Source organism: Paroedura picta, chromosome 7, assembly GCF_049243985.1.
Source record: "Paroedura picta isolate Pp20150507F chromosome 7, Ppicta_v3.0, whole genome shotgun sequence".
NCBI lineage: Eukaryota > Metazoa > Chordata > Lepidosauria > Squamata > Gekkonidae > Paroedura > Paroedura picta.
In genome coordinates, this window is record NC_135375.1 from 25,389,540 (window position 1) to 25,408,338 (window position 18,799).

An 18,799-nucleotide genomic window follows, 5' to 3' on the forward strand; every position below is an offset into this window, starting at 1 on the left:
CAACTCTGCTTGGGTTCCATGATCTTATAAAATCTGACTACCCTGGGCCATCCAGGTCAGAGCTTCTTGCACAAAGACAGTTTATGCACTGGGAAATTCAGTGTCCAGCGCACCGGGCCAAATGCTCTCCCGTATGGGTGCAGGAAGAGGTGGGGCAACCTGCCAGGACTAAAACTCCAGCCTACAGTCCAGCATGAAACCTCCAGTGTGTAAATCCTCAAAGAGAGACACAAAAAAACACACTAAGAGAGTGATCCATTGATTTCAGTAGAACTTGCATACAACTATCTGTGTATGCTAAAATTCATCCCAAGTAAAAATAGAAATAGGATGTGGGGCTGCACAAACCCACAAATTCATTATTGCAAACCACACAAAAGACATGTCTGTCTCTTACCATAATTTCTTGTACAGAAACTGTCATATACAATTGCCCCCATTTCACAGTTTTGTCTTGTACCATTATCCCCAGGGTGTGCTACATTTTTTCCATTCATATTATGGTTACTTTTTAACTGTTGTAAGAAATTTTGATCAGAATCAGCAGTATGTTGGGATCCTATACAACGTGGTTATGAACTCATGTAACTGGACAGCAGGCATCAAGTGTACAGGAGAAACAGGTCCTGAATACCATGTGCTTACGTATCATGAATATCAACATAGGAAACAGGGAAGTCTGTGCAATATGACTGACAAGTGATAGTAGCTAAAACAGAGACCATCAATTCTTCATTAATTCTATGTATTAAAAGTCTGAGTGTTTCTTTGATTTAAAAAAACACCTATTTTTCATTTTGGATTTTAAAAAGCATGAATATCTGAGCACATTACTTGAAATTTATCCAAGTTTAATTTTGTTCTTTGCAGTTTGGCTCAGTGATAGAAGACCTGCTTGACTTGCAAGAGTTCCCAGGCTCACACCTTGGCATCTCCAGTTCTAAGGGTCAGAGAGTAGACAATATTAAAGACCTCTCCTTGACATCCCAGAGAGCCTTTGCCAGGCTAGACAACACTGACTTTCATAGATGAATGCTTTGATTCAGTATCAAGCAACTTCATGGGGGATGGTACAGGTAGTGGGGTGAGGAAAGGGAATGTGACTGTAAGCCACTTTGAGACTCCTTCAGGTAGAGAAAAGCGGCATATAAGAACCAACTCTTCTTCTTCAGTAATATCAGGGCTCTTGGCCCCACCTTCCTCACAGGGTGTCTGTTGCGGGGAGAGGAAAGGGAATTGTAATCTGCTTTGAGACTTCTTCAGGTAGAGAAAAGCAGCATATAAGAACCAACTCTTCTTATCTCCGCTGCTACTGATAGCTAGGAGCAAGGTGGCCCTGTGGTGCATTAGAAGATCCAGCTTGGTGTAGTGGTTAGGAGTGCGGTCTTTTAATCTGGAGAGCCAGGCTTGATTCCATGCTCCTCCTCCATATGCAACCAGCTGATTGACCTTGGGCTCACTGCCCCACTAATAAAGCTGTTCTAACCCAGCAGTAATATCAGGGCTCTCTCAGCCTCACCTAGCTCACCTGTCCATTGTTGGGAGAGGAAAGGGAAGGATAATGTAAGCCACTTTGAGACTACCTCAGGTAGAGAAAAGTGGCATATAAGAACCAACACTTCTTCTAAATCCCACTTTTCACTACCTGAAGGATTCCCAGAGTGGCTTACACTTTTCCCTTCCTCTCACCACAACAGACACCCTGTAAGGAGAGGCTGAGAGAGCTCTGAGTACTGTAACTGGCCAAAGGTCACCCAGCTGGCTGCATGAGGAGTGGGGAATCAAACCTGGCTCTCCAGATTAGAATGTGCCTCCTTTCAACCACACTGGCACCTTTCTGGCTGTGGAGCCCATAGCAATCACTTGGGTGGCTTAGCTGGGGAGGACCCCCACTTGTTCCTTTTGAATAAGGTGACCAGATTTCAACACTGGTAAAGCAGGACACCATTGACCTGCGGGGGGGGGGGGGGGGTCTTGATTTAAAATTTGGTCTATATGAAGCAACAAAAAGTTTTATAGAATGCATAGAATGCAAAAATAGTATTGTAATATATATTTTTTTCTAATTTCAACATAAGTACCATTTACCAGGTGCCCCCAGATGTCCCTCCGAAAGTGGGACAATCTGGTCACCTTACTTTTGAACAGAACTGTCCCAAGAACAAGGTAAGTGAGGCACTGCCCTAGTCTAGCGCACAAGCCTGAGGGGCGCAGAAAAAGTATATCATATCTAAAATCAAGGTTGGGTTCTTCTACCTCTTGCTCCTTATGGGTTTACCTTTCTACCAAGATGCAAGTCTAGGAGGCGCAATGTTACACGCTTGCCCCGGGAGCGACCACCACCAGCCTCGCCGGGGTTCTGCCCCGCTTGCCTCTCCTTCGTTAACCCCGAACCAGCCAAGTCAGAAGGGACCCGCCCACACCTGGCCGCGCGGCCAAGAAAGGCCAGGAGCCGAAACGCTAAGGGCGCCTGGCCAAGCCCCTCAGTCCGCTTGCCCCGCTCAACCCGGAGCCCGGCAGAACCTCAGTTGCGAGGCAGGTGACTTTGCACAACCTGCGCGCTTGTGGCGGGAAAGGAGGAGGTGTCTGCCGAGGGGCGGAGAGGCGCTCCAGGGAGGGTTTCCCTCTGCTTCCCTCCTCGGGCTCTGCTCTCCCCGGCTGCGGGGACCGGGAGTGGGTGGAGCTGCGTGCCGGGCGCGTTCCGAGCCCCATTCAGCCGCCGCGCCGCTCAAGCAGCACAGCAGAAGCGCCTTGTGCCGCCTGGGCCGTTTCGGAGATCCTTCCGCCCCCCTGAGGGAGCCATGGGCTTCGGCAGAGGCGCCAGCCCGCTGCTGCTAATGCTTCTCGCGCAAGGTAAGCAGCGTGCCCTTCCGCACAGGTGGCCGCCTGGGCTTTGGGCTCTTGCGCGGGGAACTTTTCCCTACAGTTCTCGACTTGTGTAGCGGGATGAATGGAACGGAAGAGGTGCGGAGGAGACTGAAAAGTGGGGAGGGGGCGAAGAAGGGACCACCACGATCCGCTCCAGTTTATGCGCACGTAGGTGGAAAGGAACAGCACCCGTTTCCCCGCTGGGATTTGGATGCGTTGGGACTTGGAAGGCGCCGTCTCTCCGAGCTGCGCAGGTGCGGTTTTTTAAATCTTGCGGACAATGGACTCTCAAGGAGGCGGCAAAGCGTGAGGTTCTCACACCAGTAGCCCTCTCTTCGGTTTCCCCTTTTCTTGCATCACCCTTGGCATTTTATCTAGGTTCTCTCGTGTGGGGCATGCGCCTCACACAGATTGTCGCTGCCATTCTTCCGCCAGCTTTAAAACAAAGTATACATAAAATAAAGTTTTAAGGTGGCACCTTAACGACTTTCACCACAGGTGTGTGTCCCAAGGGAAGCTTTTGGGGGTCAGAGTTCAGTGCAGAAGATCCATAAACTGACTGGTCTCGGTGGAGGATGCAAACGGAAAGTGGGTGCCCCCCCCCCCAAGATATAGGGTGCCTAAACTGGTACAGTAAACTTTCAAGGACAGCGGAGTGTCAATACAAATGACAGACAGACACTTCCATGCATCGGACAAAATGAGCTCTGACTTACCAAATGTAATGCTGGGATAAATGTTAGTCTCTAAAGCGCCTTTGGGTTCCTGCGTTATTTTTGCTGCAAAAGACTAACATTGTCGAAGAAGAAGAGTTGGTTCTTATATGCCGCTTTTCTCTATCAGGAGGAGTCTCAAAGCGGCTTACAATCGCCTTCCCTTTCCTCTCCCCAAAAGGCACCCTGTGAGGTGGGTGAGGCTGAGAGAGCCCTGATATTACTGCTTGGTCAGAACAGCTTTATCAATGCTGTGGCGAGCCCAGCTGGTCATCCAGCTGGTCACATGTGGGAGAGTGCAGAATCAAACCAAGATCGTCAGATTTAGAAGACCACACTCCTAACCACTATACCAAGCTGTAAGCTGAGCCAAAGTACTCTAAATCAGGGGTAGTCAACCTGTGGTCCTCCAGATGTTCATGGACTACAATTCCCATGAGCTCCTGCCAGCATTTGACAACCCCTGCTCTAAATACCTAGGAACGGAAACTGTGAAAGAAGTATTCTTCTTCAAGACTTTGAATGACTAATAGGATGGAGTGAAATTCTGGGATATCATGGGTTTAATCACTACATTAACATTGCAACAGCTACATTAACATTATTTAGCCTCCTTCCATCTTCTCCCACTCTTGTCTCCCCTGTGTCAAATTTTAAAGTGTACATTTATTTTTGGCAGAGACATGTCTTGTGCCCATTAATACCTTTAGCACTTCTACAGGATTGGGACCCACAAACATTAATGGATAGAGAAATCCCATTTCCCCTCAACCCCTTGTTTTCCTTTCCGGATGTGGCCTCAGTCCTCCCTCATGTTGGATTTGCTTTCTACTTTGGTTCTACTCGCCATCCTCTCCCCAATTCTGGGGCCATGTTCTTTCTCTTCTTCCTGTTAACCTTCTTGCTCTCCCAGCTCCAGAAACTGAAGGTCATCAAGAAACTCCAGTGCCACTATATGGGAGAGATTCCTTCCTTTCTCCAGATCCCTCCCATGTAGTAGCATTCTGAGCTAACCCCCAATCCAGGCTTTCTCAACAATAACTTTGAGAAACACTAGAGTTTCTTGATGACCATGGGAGAGTTTCCTGAATGGGTGGGAGTTAATTAATTTTAATAAATATTAAATGTATTAAACATTCATTGGGTGATATGACCATGTGTGGTCATGTCGACCTGCCTGCCCTCCAAATGAGGACCTGGAAGGGGAGGGGCTTCAGGTAGGCATATACACAGCTATGCTTCCCAACCATGTTCTGTAATACTTGGCACTTCTGGGGTTACTTGAAACCTGAAGAATGTTTCAGGAGTTTCTCAATGGTAAAAAAAAAAAAAAAAGATAAGAAAGGCTGCCCTAAGCTATCCAAGTTGGATGTCTTGTATTGTGGTTTGAGGTTTAGTGGTCTTTCTCAGTCATCAGGTGCAAGGTAGGTAGACCTTTCCATAGATCTCCCAAAATACAACAGGAAATGAAGGACTTGGCATTGTGAATGGGATCCCATGGCAACATGAAAGGAAGACTAAGGTCTCACAATCCTACTGCAAGATCTTAGGTGGCAAGGAGGTCTATAGGGCTTTTTTTTAATGATCTCTGTGTATACACAGATATTGCTCTTTTGGCGATTCCCCTCTCCTTTTATTTTTGTTGTTAAATATTTCTGCAAACGTCTGTATTTTCTTAGGATTAAACTCTTTAAATGTTAAGTAAGGCTGGGCGTGTTTTGAATATCTTTGTTATCTGCACGATGGCCATCTCTTGATTGTTAAATAAAAGGATTATTATTGCTACAAAAAAGTATACGGTTTATACAGGTGTAATGTTTTTGCTTGGGCAACAGGATCACATTCTCCCTATGTACACACCTTTCCCCCCTAGGGTTCAAATTCCCATCACTGTTCTAAAAGGGCACTTCAGTGTTACATCAGCATCAAGATAAATTAAAATTTACATGAAGATTTCTATTTAACCCTTGTTTTGTAAACAGCATTAAACCAGGAAGTATGGTTTGCCTCAATTCTGATTAACACCGCTGCTGATCTATGGGGTTATCCTAACCAAGTTAACCTATTCTGAATCAGTTGAAGTTGATAGGCTTTTAAGGGTGTAATTCTGTTTAGGTTTGCACTGATTGTGTTTAATTGTTCCTTCAGAGGCAGGTTATGGTATGGAAGAAACGTGTGAAGTCCTGTGGGTGGAGCCCTGTGGGTGGTTAGTTTGCTGCTGTCCTAAGAATACATTCCTGGGAATAAGACCCAGTGACTAAATGAGGCTTTACTTCTGAGTGGATATGCATATGTGTGCTTCCTGTATCTGATTTCCCTTTAGGTATGAATTTACACACCTAAGCAACCTTTCTCAGCTTCTTCCCTTGCATTTGCATGATGGGAATTGTAGTGCACCGTGGTAACACGGTTCTATATTTAGAAAAGAACTTGTTTTCCAACTTCACTGTGCTACACGAATAACTTTAAAACCACTAATCTTGCATGTATTTTACACTTCACAATCCCCCTTGGGCTTGGGGATCGAAATGTGAGTTGTCTTTGTGGAAATTTGAGCTGTCTTGTATTTTTGAAGACGTGAAGGGACTTTACACCATTCTTTTGGGAACAGTGGGCTGCGACATACATTGGTCATAACATTCTCCTCCCCGAATACCTCCAGACTGTAAAAAATCACTGTATTATATCATCTGCATTTACTGTGGGATTAGAGAAAATCCAGTTACCTGTGATAAGTTCCAACTTGTTCCTTTTAGCAACTGTGGGAAACTTTACGGAATGGAGTGCTAGAGGGAATGGAATCGCATACCTATTGGGAAGAACTACGGCATGTGAAGAGCCCTGCAATACTTTAAAAAAAGGATGAAGCAACAGACCATGAAACAGTCTTTCTGTGCTTTGCTCTAATCTGCCCTCTATTCACTAGTTCAAAACACTGGGAGGGGGGGAATGAAAAGAAGCTTGGTCTAGCGATTGTGCTCTAATCGTGACAAAACAAAGTCAGCAGAAAGTTGTTGTTTGGGGAGGATTGTTTTGCTGGGAGAGCTAAAGGAAAAGTGAATGCTTGCACACAGGTTTGCGCCACTTAATTATTCATAGTACAAAATGCAGTGTTTTCCCTTTGAGCGTTCTCATCAGCATTGAAGCAATTAGTTTGCAGTGACTGCCAGAATAAACGTTTCTCCTGTTTTCTGCACTTACTCAGTAAAGTCAAGCAAAACTTTCAGAGGCAAGCAACACCAACATGTCCAGCGTGAATCAATCAAAGATTCTGTATCTGAGCAGTCAGATTAAAAGGAGCCTATTATTTCAACAGGGTCAAGAATCAACGTAGCGTGCATCAGTGCCCCACCTGGCTCAGAATACCACCTTCTGGTAGTAGTGAGCTATATATCTAGCAAGAGCCGTTATGGTGTAGTGGTTATTGTCAGACTAGGACCTGAGAGACCCAAATTCTAATCCTCACCATGCCATGGAAACGAAAGCCGGTCACAAACTCACAGCCTAACCTACCTCACAGGGTTGTTGTGAGAACAAAACGGAATGGTAACCATGTAAATTGCTTTGGGCTTCCGTGGAGGTGGGGTATTAATGAAGTAACTAAATGCATGCTTTAGCAACTCTTAACAGTGCACACTTTCAATAGAGCATTCCCTTTCCTTTCCCAGTTTCTGTTTGTTCAAAATGTTAGGAATAACCATAAATGCTGGGAGAGGTAAGTTACCTAGATAACAATACCACCTGATGTGTTCTTGTCCACACTGTTTCAGCACTTAGACTGTACTGTTGGCCATTGTGCTCACTGTGAAACAAACAACAAAGCAGGAGAAGGATATATTGCTTATTTAGAGCAGCAGTTCTCAACCTGGGGGGTCGCAACCCCCTTGGGGGTCAAATGACCCTTTCCCCAAGGGTTGCCGAGGCTGCGGCCAGTGCACTGCCACCGCAGTGGGGGTTGCAGCATTAGGAAGGTTGAGAACCACTGATTTAAAGAGATATTCTCAGCGTTCCTCCCCTCTTCTGTTTTATCTTCAAAATAGCAACAATTCTGCAAGGTTAGTAGGCTGAGAGTGAGTGGCCCAAGGTCACCCCATCAAGCTCCTGTGGCAGGCTGGGAATTTAGACCTAGATCTCCTGTATCTAACCACTATACCATGTCATACCCATACTTTGGGTTGTTGTTTTTTTTAATTGCCATAAATATGATATTTATTCTGCATGAGGGGAACACATGGACAAAAATGTGCAGGGACCTAACAGTCAGGTGAAATTTCCTAGCTGGAAAGAGCAGATGTTACCTTGCTGTCTGATGAGCCTTAACAGCAACCACTAGTCATCCTCAAACTGAGTAGGGGGCTGGCATGGCTGTGACTCTTGATTTGGAATCTCCTAAAACACACAGGTGGCCATTTCTGATTTCCCTGAGTGTCGGATCAGGAACGCAGTCTGCAATCGGAAGTCAGCAGGTTGAAGGGAAGAAAGTTACTGAGTATTCTACAGTCACTCAATACTGCTTCAGTCCTTCCTTTGTTCCTCCACTGTTCAATGACCAGAGCTCACCCACGTGGACTTGGTAGATTTAGCAAGTCCACTTATGGTCATGAGACATATTTTAAACTTGTAATGATACAGTATGTTAAAGTAGGGTTGCTGGCTCTGGGTCGGGAAATACCTGGAGACTTTGGGGTGGGGCTGGGAGTGGGCAGGATTGGGGGCAGGGAGGGACTCTGTGGAGTCTAATGCTATGGAGTCCACTCTCCAAAGAAGCCATTTTCTGATCTGATTTCTTTAGCCTGGAGATGAGCTATAATTACAGGGGATCCTCAGATCCCACCTGGGGACTAGCATCCCTATGTTCGAGAGTTCTCATACAACTTCAGACTACTCCTGTTGTACTACACTTTTCGTAGCGGTTGAACTTAGATATGGGTTCATTAACAACGATTTTTATGGCATTTCCGCAGGGCCTGCAAAACAGCTCTTCCGCCAGGTCTGTGCTTGAGGCCAGGGTAGTGAGGAAGATCGGTTTTACCCCCTTCCCACAGTATTAGGCAGCGGTTAGGCCATTACGATCTTGGCTGCTCTTTCCACCCCCTCATTAGAGGTTAGTTGGGGGTTGGATGACTGAGGAATTCTGCCATGTCGGTGCCAGTTTTTGTTCTATGATCTTGTCCTGTTTTATTGGGGGGGGGGTTATTGGATACTTTGTAACCTGCCGCGAGCCGGTCTTGGGGTGGTGGGAAATAAATCTAATAATAATAATAATAACAACAACAACAATAATAATAATCTGAAGGTAAACCCTTGATTTTTTGGATAATAATTACAAAGAATTTGTAATCCCCCCTCCCAGAAAGCCAGCCTAAGCCCTTGTAAAAGTCTTGAGCGGACTCAGTTCACCAGTTGTCATTTTCACTTACTCGTTTCAAGGTCTCCTTTGTTGGGCTTTGTGCAGGCTTGTTCCCATTGCCATGGTTACCCTGCTAAAAGGCAGACGGGGCACAAGCTGCGTTCCTATCAGAGTTGTTCATGCAGCTCCATTCCAGCCTTGTTTGATTGTCCTTAGGACATTTTCACAAACTGTTTAAAGGCCTCCCAGACAAGTGGCCAGGGGGTGGCAGGGAAACCGCTGTGGGAATGTACTGTAATGATGGGGGAAAGCAATATAATCATGTGAAATTCCTTTGGACTCCTCCAAGAAGCTCCTTGAACCATCAGCTGTCTGCTATCAAACCGCAAACAGGATATGAGGTGATGGTAAACTGATGGGTTGATTGAGCTTCCTTCATCATTAATGTTTCTATATTCCCCTTTCTCCTCCGTAGTCTTCTTACACAAATCTTCTTACATAAATGGGGATCTTTCCCGTGCGAGAAGCACATACTTAAAGCTGTGAGTACAAAAAAATAGATCCACATGTAACCCATAGAAAGGGTTATACATAGTTTTGTGTCCCTCAGCTGTTGTCTGCATTGAAGGCAGCATTAGAGTATAGCAGAGGAATTGGATAAAGGGATGGGCTTGCCAATTTATTTGTTTTTATTTATTGATTGCCACTCAGTTGGTTTTCTCTGGTGGGTAACAATAAGTTCCTGGCAATCCCGGAAGCATTTTTTGAAAAAGTGTTCTACCCCTTTTAAGCCACAGATGACTATCCCAGTTGCATGTGTTAAATGGACTTGTAAACATTTCTTTGAACCAGCATGTTTTGGGGGTCTTATTTGCAAGGCTGCCCAGGGCTTCTTCCCTATATTTAAATTCGTTCTTGAAATGAGCAAAATTGTGTCAAAATGTAAGGCTTGCTTATTATTTCTTTTGCAAAGCAATTTTGTAAAAGGAAAAACAATGCACCAAGAGTTAGTGTGCCTGTGAAGAAATGTACTTAAATATTTTTGGAGACTATGCTTCATTTGCATCAGGAAGCGTCAGTGCTGGAAGGAAAGAGATAGCATGGAGGAATAAACGTGTGGCAAGGACTCAAGAGAATTCTATCAACAAGAAACACATGAGCTGGTTGCCTTGCTGCATGCAGATCCTGAATGTGAGTGGCAGCTGCAGGAAGGGACCAAGCCCTATGAAGATAGGTTGAGGGACTTGGGAATGTTCAGCCTGGAGTAAAGGAGATTGAGAGGGGACATGATAGCCCTCTTTAAGTATTTGAAAAGTTGTCACTTAGAGGAGGGAAGGATGCTGTTCCCATTGGCTGCAGAGGAAAGGACATGCAGTAATGGGTTTAAACTACAAGTACAACGATATAGGCTAGATATCAGGGGGGGGAATTCACAGTCAGAGTAGTTCAGCAGTGGAATAGGCTGCCTAAGGAGGTGGTGAGCTCCCCCTCACTGGCGGTCTTCAAGCAAAGGTTGGATACACACTATGTCATTAGAAGGCATGATATTACGGCTAAAGCTCACTTACTTTGAAAACATCATGTGATCAAACTTTTTAGGAAAATTAATGCTCAGCATGGTCAGCGGCAAAAGGAAATGTGGTCACCAAAGGATCCACTGGCTCGTCACGATCAAAGCCGATACAGAGATGACCATGATCCAACTAAAAGAAGCAGCCAGAGATAGGGGCGCATAGCGAAGACTTTCCTATAGAATCACCAAGGGTCGGACATGACTGAATGACATCATCATAAGTGCTTTCACCACTGAGCCCAAGCTGATGGGATCTGCAAGCATAAACTCTAACAATTCAATTTCAGCTGTGGAAAAAGAATTGCAAGATACAATCCAGATCTCTGACCAATGGATTTTAATAGAAAATCTGGGGCCCGGGTGAACCACCTGATTTCAATTTTGAAAAAATGAAAAATCTGCTGCCCTTACCTACTAAATAACAAAGGCAAATTCTGCTGCATAAAGAGCACTGGGATCATCCAGAGCTTTCTGGGTCCCAAAGAAATAGATTCACACAGTAAATCACCGAGATGCTCTGGTTCAAACTGGCTCTGTCTGGAGCTCATTAAAGACACCTACTGGCTGCAGCTCCCTGCATACTAAACATAAGCAAGCAGGGCATTGAGCCAAGAGAAGGCACTCTGCAAGCAATTTGCTGCCAGGGAAAAAACTGTGTGTAGAAAGTTTGCAGTGCAATCCTATGCATGTTAATTCAAAGGTCCATTTCATATAACAGCCCTAGGTGTGCTTACCTGGGAGTCCATACCATTGAGCTTTGGGTGGCTTGACTATACATAGGACTGTACTATCAGGGGAAGGAGACAGGAAGGATGCAACCTAAATGAATGAGCATCTCAGCTGCAAACCCAGGTTTTAATCAATAACTTGTTAATTCACATTCAAGATTGAGAGACAGTTTACAGCAGCTAGCTCTGAAAACCCCTTGGCAGGATTTTGCATACCTCCTCTTTATGCCAGTCACCCAAGGAGAACACAGTTCCAAAATATGGGGGTTGGGAAGTATCAGGAGATGGGAGAGAAGCTGGAGAGTTCAGTTCCTGTCATACACAGGCACATTCTGTTGTAAATCTTATTCTTTTGCCTTCTGTTTTGTAGCACACTCACAAATAAACAGATGTAGTTGGTGCCCTTTCATGAAGAAGAAGGAGAAGAAGAGTTGGTTCTTATATGCAGCTTTTCTCTACCAGAAAGAGTCTCAAAGCAGCATACATTCGCCTTCCCTTACCTCTCCCCACATCAGATACTCTGTGAGGGAAGTGAGGCTGAGAGAGCCCTGATATTACTGCTTGGTTTGAACATCTCTATCTGTGCTGTGGCGAGTCTAAGGTCACCCAGCAGGCTGCATGTGGAGGAGGAGTGGGGAATCATACCCAGCTCACCAGATTAGAAGTCGGTGCTCCTAACCATTACATCAAGCTAGCACACATGCCTAGTGTGGTTGTTACTTTCATTAAGGGTGTTCAGAATTGGAACTCCAGTCACTTCAACACCGAGTTTCAGTGTTTTGCTGATGATGGTAATACTTTTCAGTGTTTGTGAATGGGAAACACATTTAAAAAACATGTCAAAAGGCTGAGTTGTTTACATGTATTTCATTTTAATATGTGCTTCTTCAGTCTAAATGTTGAGTTTGCAAAAAAAGCTCCCCTAGAGCCTGTTCTGACAGCGAAGACAAATTTTATTGCGACCATTTGGAAGCACTTTAATGATTCAGAGCTTGAGAACACAGCCTTTCATTTAAGATGTGGACAAAATTAAAGACTTCAGAGGGTATAGGTGTGAATCAGGCTGGGGGCTGCATGACACTGCTAGGCTGTCAGTGATGGGACTGGTGCCACGCATGCCTGAGCTTTCAGCAGCACTATCCTAAGCAGATTCAAGTGGGTAGCCATGTTGGTCTGAAGCAGCACAACAAAATAGGAGTCCAATAGCACCTTTAAGGCCAGCAAAGATTTATTCAAGGCGTGAGCCTTTGAGTACATGCACTATCCTAAGCAATTATATACCTTTAAAGCTTTCAATGGATGTGAAGAAGTGTGCCCTTTGAGGCTTCCATTTCCTTCAAGGCAACTGGAGATCACAAGGAGGGACAACTGCATGATACAACACAAGGTCATCAGATCACAGAAGCTAAACAGGGCTGGTACTTGAAAAGTAGACCAGTAAGGAAGACTCTGCAGAGGAAGGCAATTGCAAACCATGTCTACTCTGCCCTTGCCTTGAAACAACCTTGCTGGGGTCACCATAAGTCAGTTGTAACTTGATGGGACTTTACACTGCCACATCTGGGAGAGCTCTAGTCCCCACCTGGAGGTTGGCTGCCTTGCTGGTGTATGTGAGTGTGCCTGTGTGTTGGGTTGGTTTCTTTTCTTTTTTTCTTTCTTTGTATTGAGTTCCAGCTATGGGGCGAGCATGAGAATTGCCATCTTACTGATCACAAACTATTTGTTGTAGAATAATGAAAATAACAGAATCTGGTCCTTCAAGCAGCATGTAAAATAGCATTTATCATTTTAATTAATTTACTGCTGCGTTAGATTTACCCTGCTTTGTTGTTGTTAGGTGCAAAGTCGTGTCCGACTCATCGCGACCCCATGGGCAATGATCCTCCAGTCCTTCCTGTCCTGTACCATTCCCCAGAGTCCATTTAAGCTCGCACCGACTGGTTTTATCCTCATGTCCTCCGACTTAAATTTTAAAATAAAATCTGGCATTCTTCATCTTTCCATTTCCTAGTTCCCATTTAACTCCTCCCTTTGAGAACAATCAAGTTGAGTTCATTCCTTCAAGTTAATCGGCCATTGTGTTAATTACATAAAAGAGCTTTATGTGTTTTTTAATCTTAGGATACTTGAGAATGTACAAGTTGCATTGAAGATCATTGGGTTCAAAATATCACATTACTGGATCTCTATATACGTGAAACATTATTATGTCATTTGTGCCAACTGACCCTCTATTAATATAAGTAAGAAACAGAAGCCCTTATTCGTTTTTGAGCTCAAAATAGGTCTGAGGAAAACTTGGCAGTTTATGTCTTTTCCTGGTATGGATATCTGAATATCTTTTCCTGACTGTTGCAGTGTTGTTCAGCTGTACAATATGAGGGTGGGGGGATTCTAGACTGAATGAACTAACAAAATAGAGTTGTATTGCATTTGGCAAATTCTGCAGATCTGTGGAGTTATAAATAATCATGTCTAGAGGAAGAGACCAAAAAAATTATCATTCACATTACTACTCTAGAATTACTGTGTAAATAGATTAATTGTACAGTAGTTCTGAATCTAACCATTACCACTATGACTGCACTCTGTTTTCATAATGTACTATGCTTTGCCGAAACTAATTAATTGAATAATTACTTCATCTACTACTAGACGTAAACAATGAAGTTTTCCAACTGGTTGTTTTTTCACCCATTTCCTTGCAAGGATCTTGGTGGACTAATAAAAGTTCACTGGTCATTTCTTGTGGACTGTAGGAAGAACTTTTGTCACAATGCCATTTACAAATCACAGTGTTTCCAATGTGCATTTAATGTGCATCCTATGTGCATTTAAAGACCGTTACCAGTCTTAAGGTAACTCTAAATGGCTTGCCTTTAAATTAAGGGTACACACTGATGTGCACAATGGTGCTGTGTTGCCAAGAGGGGACAGTGACTTTTTGACATTTATTTTTGTCTCTGCATTGACCTAGGTGCTGATCAGAATGTAGAAATAGAACTGGCTTCATTGTGGTTTTATAAAGAAATTCAGTAATGAAAAAGTTGCATCCTGTGTCCAAATCACAACAACCACTGGGGGCCTTGACTTGCCCAGGAATGGCATATTCACTGTACAGTCTGAGAACCTCTTTATCAATAAACAGTCTGCATCCTAAATAAAATGTCCCCCTTTTCCAAAGCAGATCTGAGTGTTGTATGCCTTAGAACTGTTAGCTTTATGGTTCTCCCTGCCTTTTTTTATTCTTGACATTGACTATGAGACACAGCTTGGAATTAATCAGCATAGCAACCACAAATGACATATGCACATGCTATTATCTTAATTAAGGTTTCCACACTGAAAAGTAAACAGCACTTCTCCTGAGCAGCTGTCCTTGTGGTGTGGTGAGGTTAGATTCAGTGCCCTGGACTTCAAGGCTCCCAGTTAGGGATGCTAGTCCCCAGGTGGAACTTGGGGATCCCCTGGAATTATAGCTCATCTCCAGACCAAAGAGATCAGTTCTGCTGGAGAGGGTGGACTCCATAGCATTATACTCCAATGAGGTACCTTCCTGTCCCAAATCCCATGCACTCCCAACGTCTCCAGGTATTTCCCAACCCATATTTGGCAACTCTACTCCCATTCGAAGCTCTGCAATTCCTGACGAGAAATGAAGTTATTTTTCAGAAGATTACTGAAATTGTTTCTGCATTAGGAGACATACCTTGTTTTAGCCTTGCTTTGGGTTTCGATAGAATGCCGTGAGTCGACACTTCACTTTCTGCATTTGGGCTTTCCTCCCCTCGTTTTCCAGGCTGTAATTCGCCATCTTTATTCTGCAAGCAAAATTTCAAATATATCGAAATCTAAAGCTGCAGCCTAGACTGCCTTAGTATCTTAGTCTTTGCTAGGAAAACAATAAAAATGGAGACTAGAAAACACTTTTTGTAGCCAGCAATGTGTGTTACTTGGACAGAAATTGTCCCATATAGTCAAAACAAGATGAACCACATTATAACAGTCAAAACAATGAATGTATTATCAGTTTGTGGGTTTCTATATCACTCTGCTTTGAAAAGAGTGCTGCACAGGTTGAACAGATGAAGAGTACAACATATTTAGTGCTACATCAGAGTCAGCACAGGAAACCCACTTTAACAAAGATGGTATACCTTCTTGGTGCAGAAATGTATCTTGGATTAGAAAATTGTATGTGCCTTCTGTCAATCTTGCTGTCAAGTAGCAACTGATTTATGGGGACTACTTGAGGTTTTCAGGGCAAGAAGGTTTCAGAGGGGGATTGCTATTGCCTGTTCCTCATTATCATCTTGGTATTCCTTGGTGGCTCTGCCAAATACTGTCTAGGGCCAACCCTGCTTTGCTTCTGAGATCTAATGAGGTGTGGCTAGCCTGAACTATCCAGGTCAGGGTTTACTATATACATAGATATTATTTTTAAATGCTGTAGACTGCCTAATACTTAAAAAAAATCATCCTATATCTGTGAGTGAGTAAAACCTTACCTTCACTCACTCCAAAAGGGAATATTTTTGAAAGCAAGTTTTTTATCACTGATCCTCAATGATCCATTGGAAAAAATGGGGAAAGTGTTTATGGGAAAATGGAGAAATTACCATGTCAAGGATGCTCACCAGAAACATAAAGATGGCAGCAACGCCCTGATGTCATCCCCCATGCTCCTGGAAGTGATGTTCGCACATCAGCAGGGGATGTCAGCAATTCCCTAGAAATTCAGCAAAATTTGAGCATCCCAGTGATGCACTGACGATGTTACATCTCCATGCACAGGAAGTGATGTCAGTGTTGGGCTGTACATCTTCTTCCATGACGTTTCCTGCCTAATTTTCTCCACAGTCAGCAAGCGAAACAGTGATGGAGAGCACCCATTCTCTTGTGTTTAACATCAGAAAAACCCTGCAAGGACTGAAATTACAGAGATGTAACACTAAACTATAAAAAGAACTGAAAGATAATTGCCTCTTTTGAAAGAAAATACGAGAGATATATGGCTACATCTAAAAAGAAGTAAATTTCAGAAAAAGTAATTATATTCCCCATAAATGCTAGCTGAACATGACATATAGGGCTTTGTGTGTCATGGAGGAATCAGGAAAAATTCTATGAGTATGCAAAAAAATCTCGACTAAGGGAAATGGATTCCATGTAAAAATTATGGGAATAAAATATTCATGCTTCCTTATTTGCAACATTTATCCTTCTTCAGCTGGACATGAGAAGGGAAAAGAGCTATATGGCCTATTATGCACGGCTGATGAAATGGTGGCATGGAGAACGCGGAGGAGGAAGAAGCGAAGCAAACCGCTTATGCACGGGATGGAATGCAATGGCGGCAAAACCCAGAATATCCGATTATGCACGCAGCTATTCTGGAGCCACTTCTGCTTGCGCCCTGGTCCCGGGAAGCTCCACTTTCCTCCGCATCTCGCTAACGCGGCTTTTTTGGCGGCATACGTTGACTCTGCACCCGGTTGCCGCCTGCAGTGTGCATAATTGGTGATTTTAGCCGCCGTCATTCCACCCCGAATGCAGACCTTCCATTCCGTGCATAATGGGCCTATGGGGCACAAGTCATACTCCTTGACTGCAGGAAATCCTGCTGTGACCTTCCAAATACTCGTTCATGTGTGCGCACACACATTGGCTTTTGCGGTTTCACCCATATGTCTATTTGTATAGTTTTAAAAGCTAGAAACTTGTTGTTTTACATGACAGCTGAGATTCTCAAGATGTTTTATATCATAATGCCAATTTCTATCCATGTGCACTACAAATGTGGAAATATGGAATACAGAAAAGTGACAAATTGGGGGGGACTGGTATGAAGAGAAGAGCGTACATCAACAAAATACATTTCGTTACTTAATTGATTTTTACAGCAACATTGTTCTTCCTTGTAATAGGCATTCTTCAAAACTGCTGCAAAGCATATAATGTTGGACTCCAAGGAGCAAGAGTATTCTCTGGACATTCAAGCGAGCAGTTTGGGTATATAGTTCAGCAGCTTTTAAATCAAGAAGGCAAATGGTAAGCATTATTTTAATTCTTCATTCATAGTGCAGAGGGTTTTTTTTTTTCTTTATGTGGACCATATTTCAAGCATTATATCTCAAGGCCCATTCAAGCCATGCAAAAAACAAGAAAAAAATTCAAAAGCTTTGAGCACTGTGGGCTGCAGTGCTGGTTTAAAGTTGATTGTGTGCTGCACCCATTTCTTAGCTACATTATAATTATGTTTTTTTTTACAGATAACTCATGTTGCACTTTGATCTGCTTCCACCCACTGTCTGCTCTGTGTTTGTCATTGTATTTGCACAGTTTTACATCCCCCTTAAATTCAGACCTATTAGGCAAGAACATTCATCGGCAGGATGTTTAGAAAGCTGACTAATAATTCTCCATAAACGTGTTTCAGTTTTGTCACTACAGTATTGTCAAGACAGGGTGGAAAGTTTATAGAACAGTGGAGCTGGAACCAAGCAATTAGATGTTCAAATAAGATAATGCACTTGTTTTTAAAAGTTATCTACAAAAGAGCTTATTTCAAATGGAAGGTTCCTTCTGGGATTTCGTTGGCCTACTATGATCTCTCCTTCCATCTTGAATGGAAAAATTCATGCCTGAGTACCTAACATGAAGGCAATGGTGAGACACTTGTAAACAGGGTAAAAGAGTCTACATATTTGGGGGGATTCTTTAGATGTGCAAAAATAATGTGTAACTTTACAAACAAGGGATAGAACTTTTCATTACCCGGAGGAGTCTCAAAGTGGCTTACAATCGCCCGCCTTTCCCCACAACAAGACACTCTGTGAGATGTCTGAGAGAGCCCTAACAGGACTGCTGTGTGAGAACAGCACTATCAGGGCTGTGTGTTCCCAAGGTCACCCATCTGGCTGCTTGTGGGAGAGCGTGGAATCAAACCCAGCTCAACAGATTACAAGCCACCGCTCTTAACTACTACACCAACTAACCTCTTTGTGAAACTTCCTGGGTTCCAGCTTGTTTTTTTTATGATGTTCCCTGGGTTGTGATACTACCTATGAAGTCAGTTGACTGAGAGTGGAGTAACTACATAGAATTGTACTGTACATTTCTCATTAGTATTAGTAGTAAGCAATAAACATTGAAACCCAGCCTAATGTGTCTCACCTAATTGAAGAATAAGAGTAAGTCTATATTCAGAAATGATGCTTTTCAAGTGTAAGTGCTTAAAAAACTTGGCTCTGTTTCTTTTATGCCAGATGAGCTATATTGTATAGAGCGGCCTTTCTCAATGTTTTTACTGTTGAGAAACCCCCAAAACAGGCTTCTGGCTTTGAGAAACAGCAGAAGTGGTGTGATTGTGCAGAATATGATTGTGAAGTATAGCTGTCCCTCCCCTTCCCAATACCTCCATGCTCATCATTGGCCATTCTGTGAGGGATGGGGTGGGTGAAATTACCATATATGGTTATATCACCCTATAAATGTTTAACACATTTGAAAATATATTAAAATAATTAACTCCCACAAATTTGGGAAACTCTTGAGAACTCCCACA

At 43.4% G+C, this 18,799-nt stretch overlaps 1 protein-coding gene across 4 annotated transcripts in view; it reads left to right on the forward strand.

Annotated features, from left to right (window-relative positions):
* The first annotated feature begins 2,523 nt into the window (after positions 1–2,523).
* ITGA2 (integrin subunit alpha 2) overlaps positions 2,524–18,799 on the forward strand; it is a 66,707-nt gene continuing 50,431 nt past the window's right edge. For all 4 annotated transcript variants that reach the window (XR_013233028.1, XR_013233029.1, XM_077347093.1 and 1 more), the window contains exons 1-2: positions 2,524–2,853; positions 17,160–17,283. Coding sequence is in view for 2 of the 4 variants with exons in the window: in XM_077347093.1 (XP_077203208.1) it covers positions 2,802–2,853; positions 17,160–17,283 (176 nt within the window). In the remaining 2 variants the exon portion in view is untranslated. The remainder of the gene's footprint in view (positions 2,854–17,159; positions 17,284–18,799) is intronic.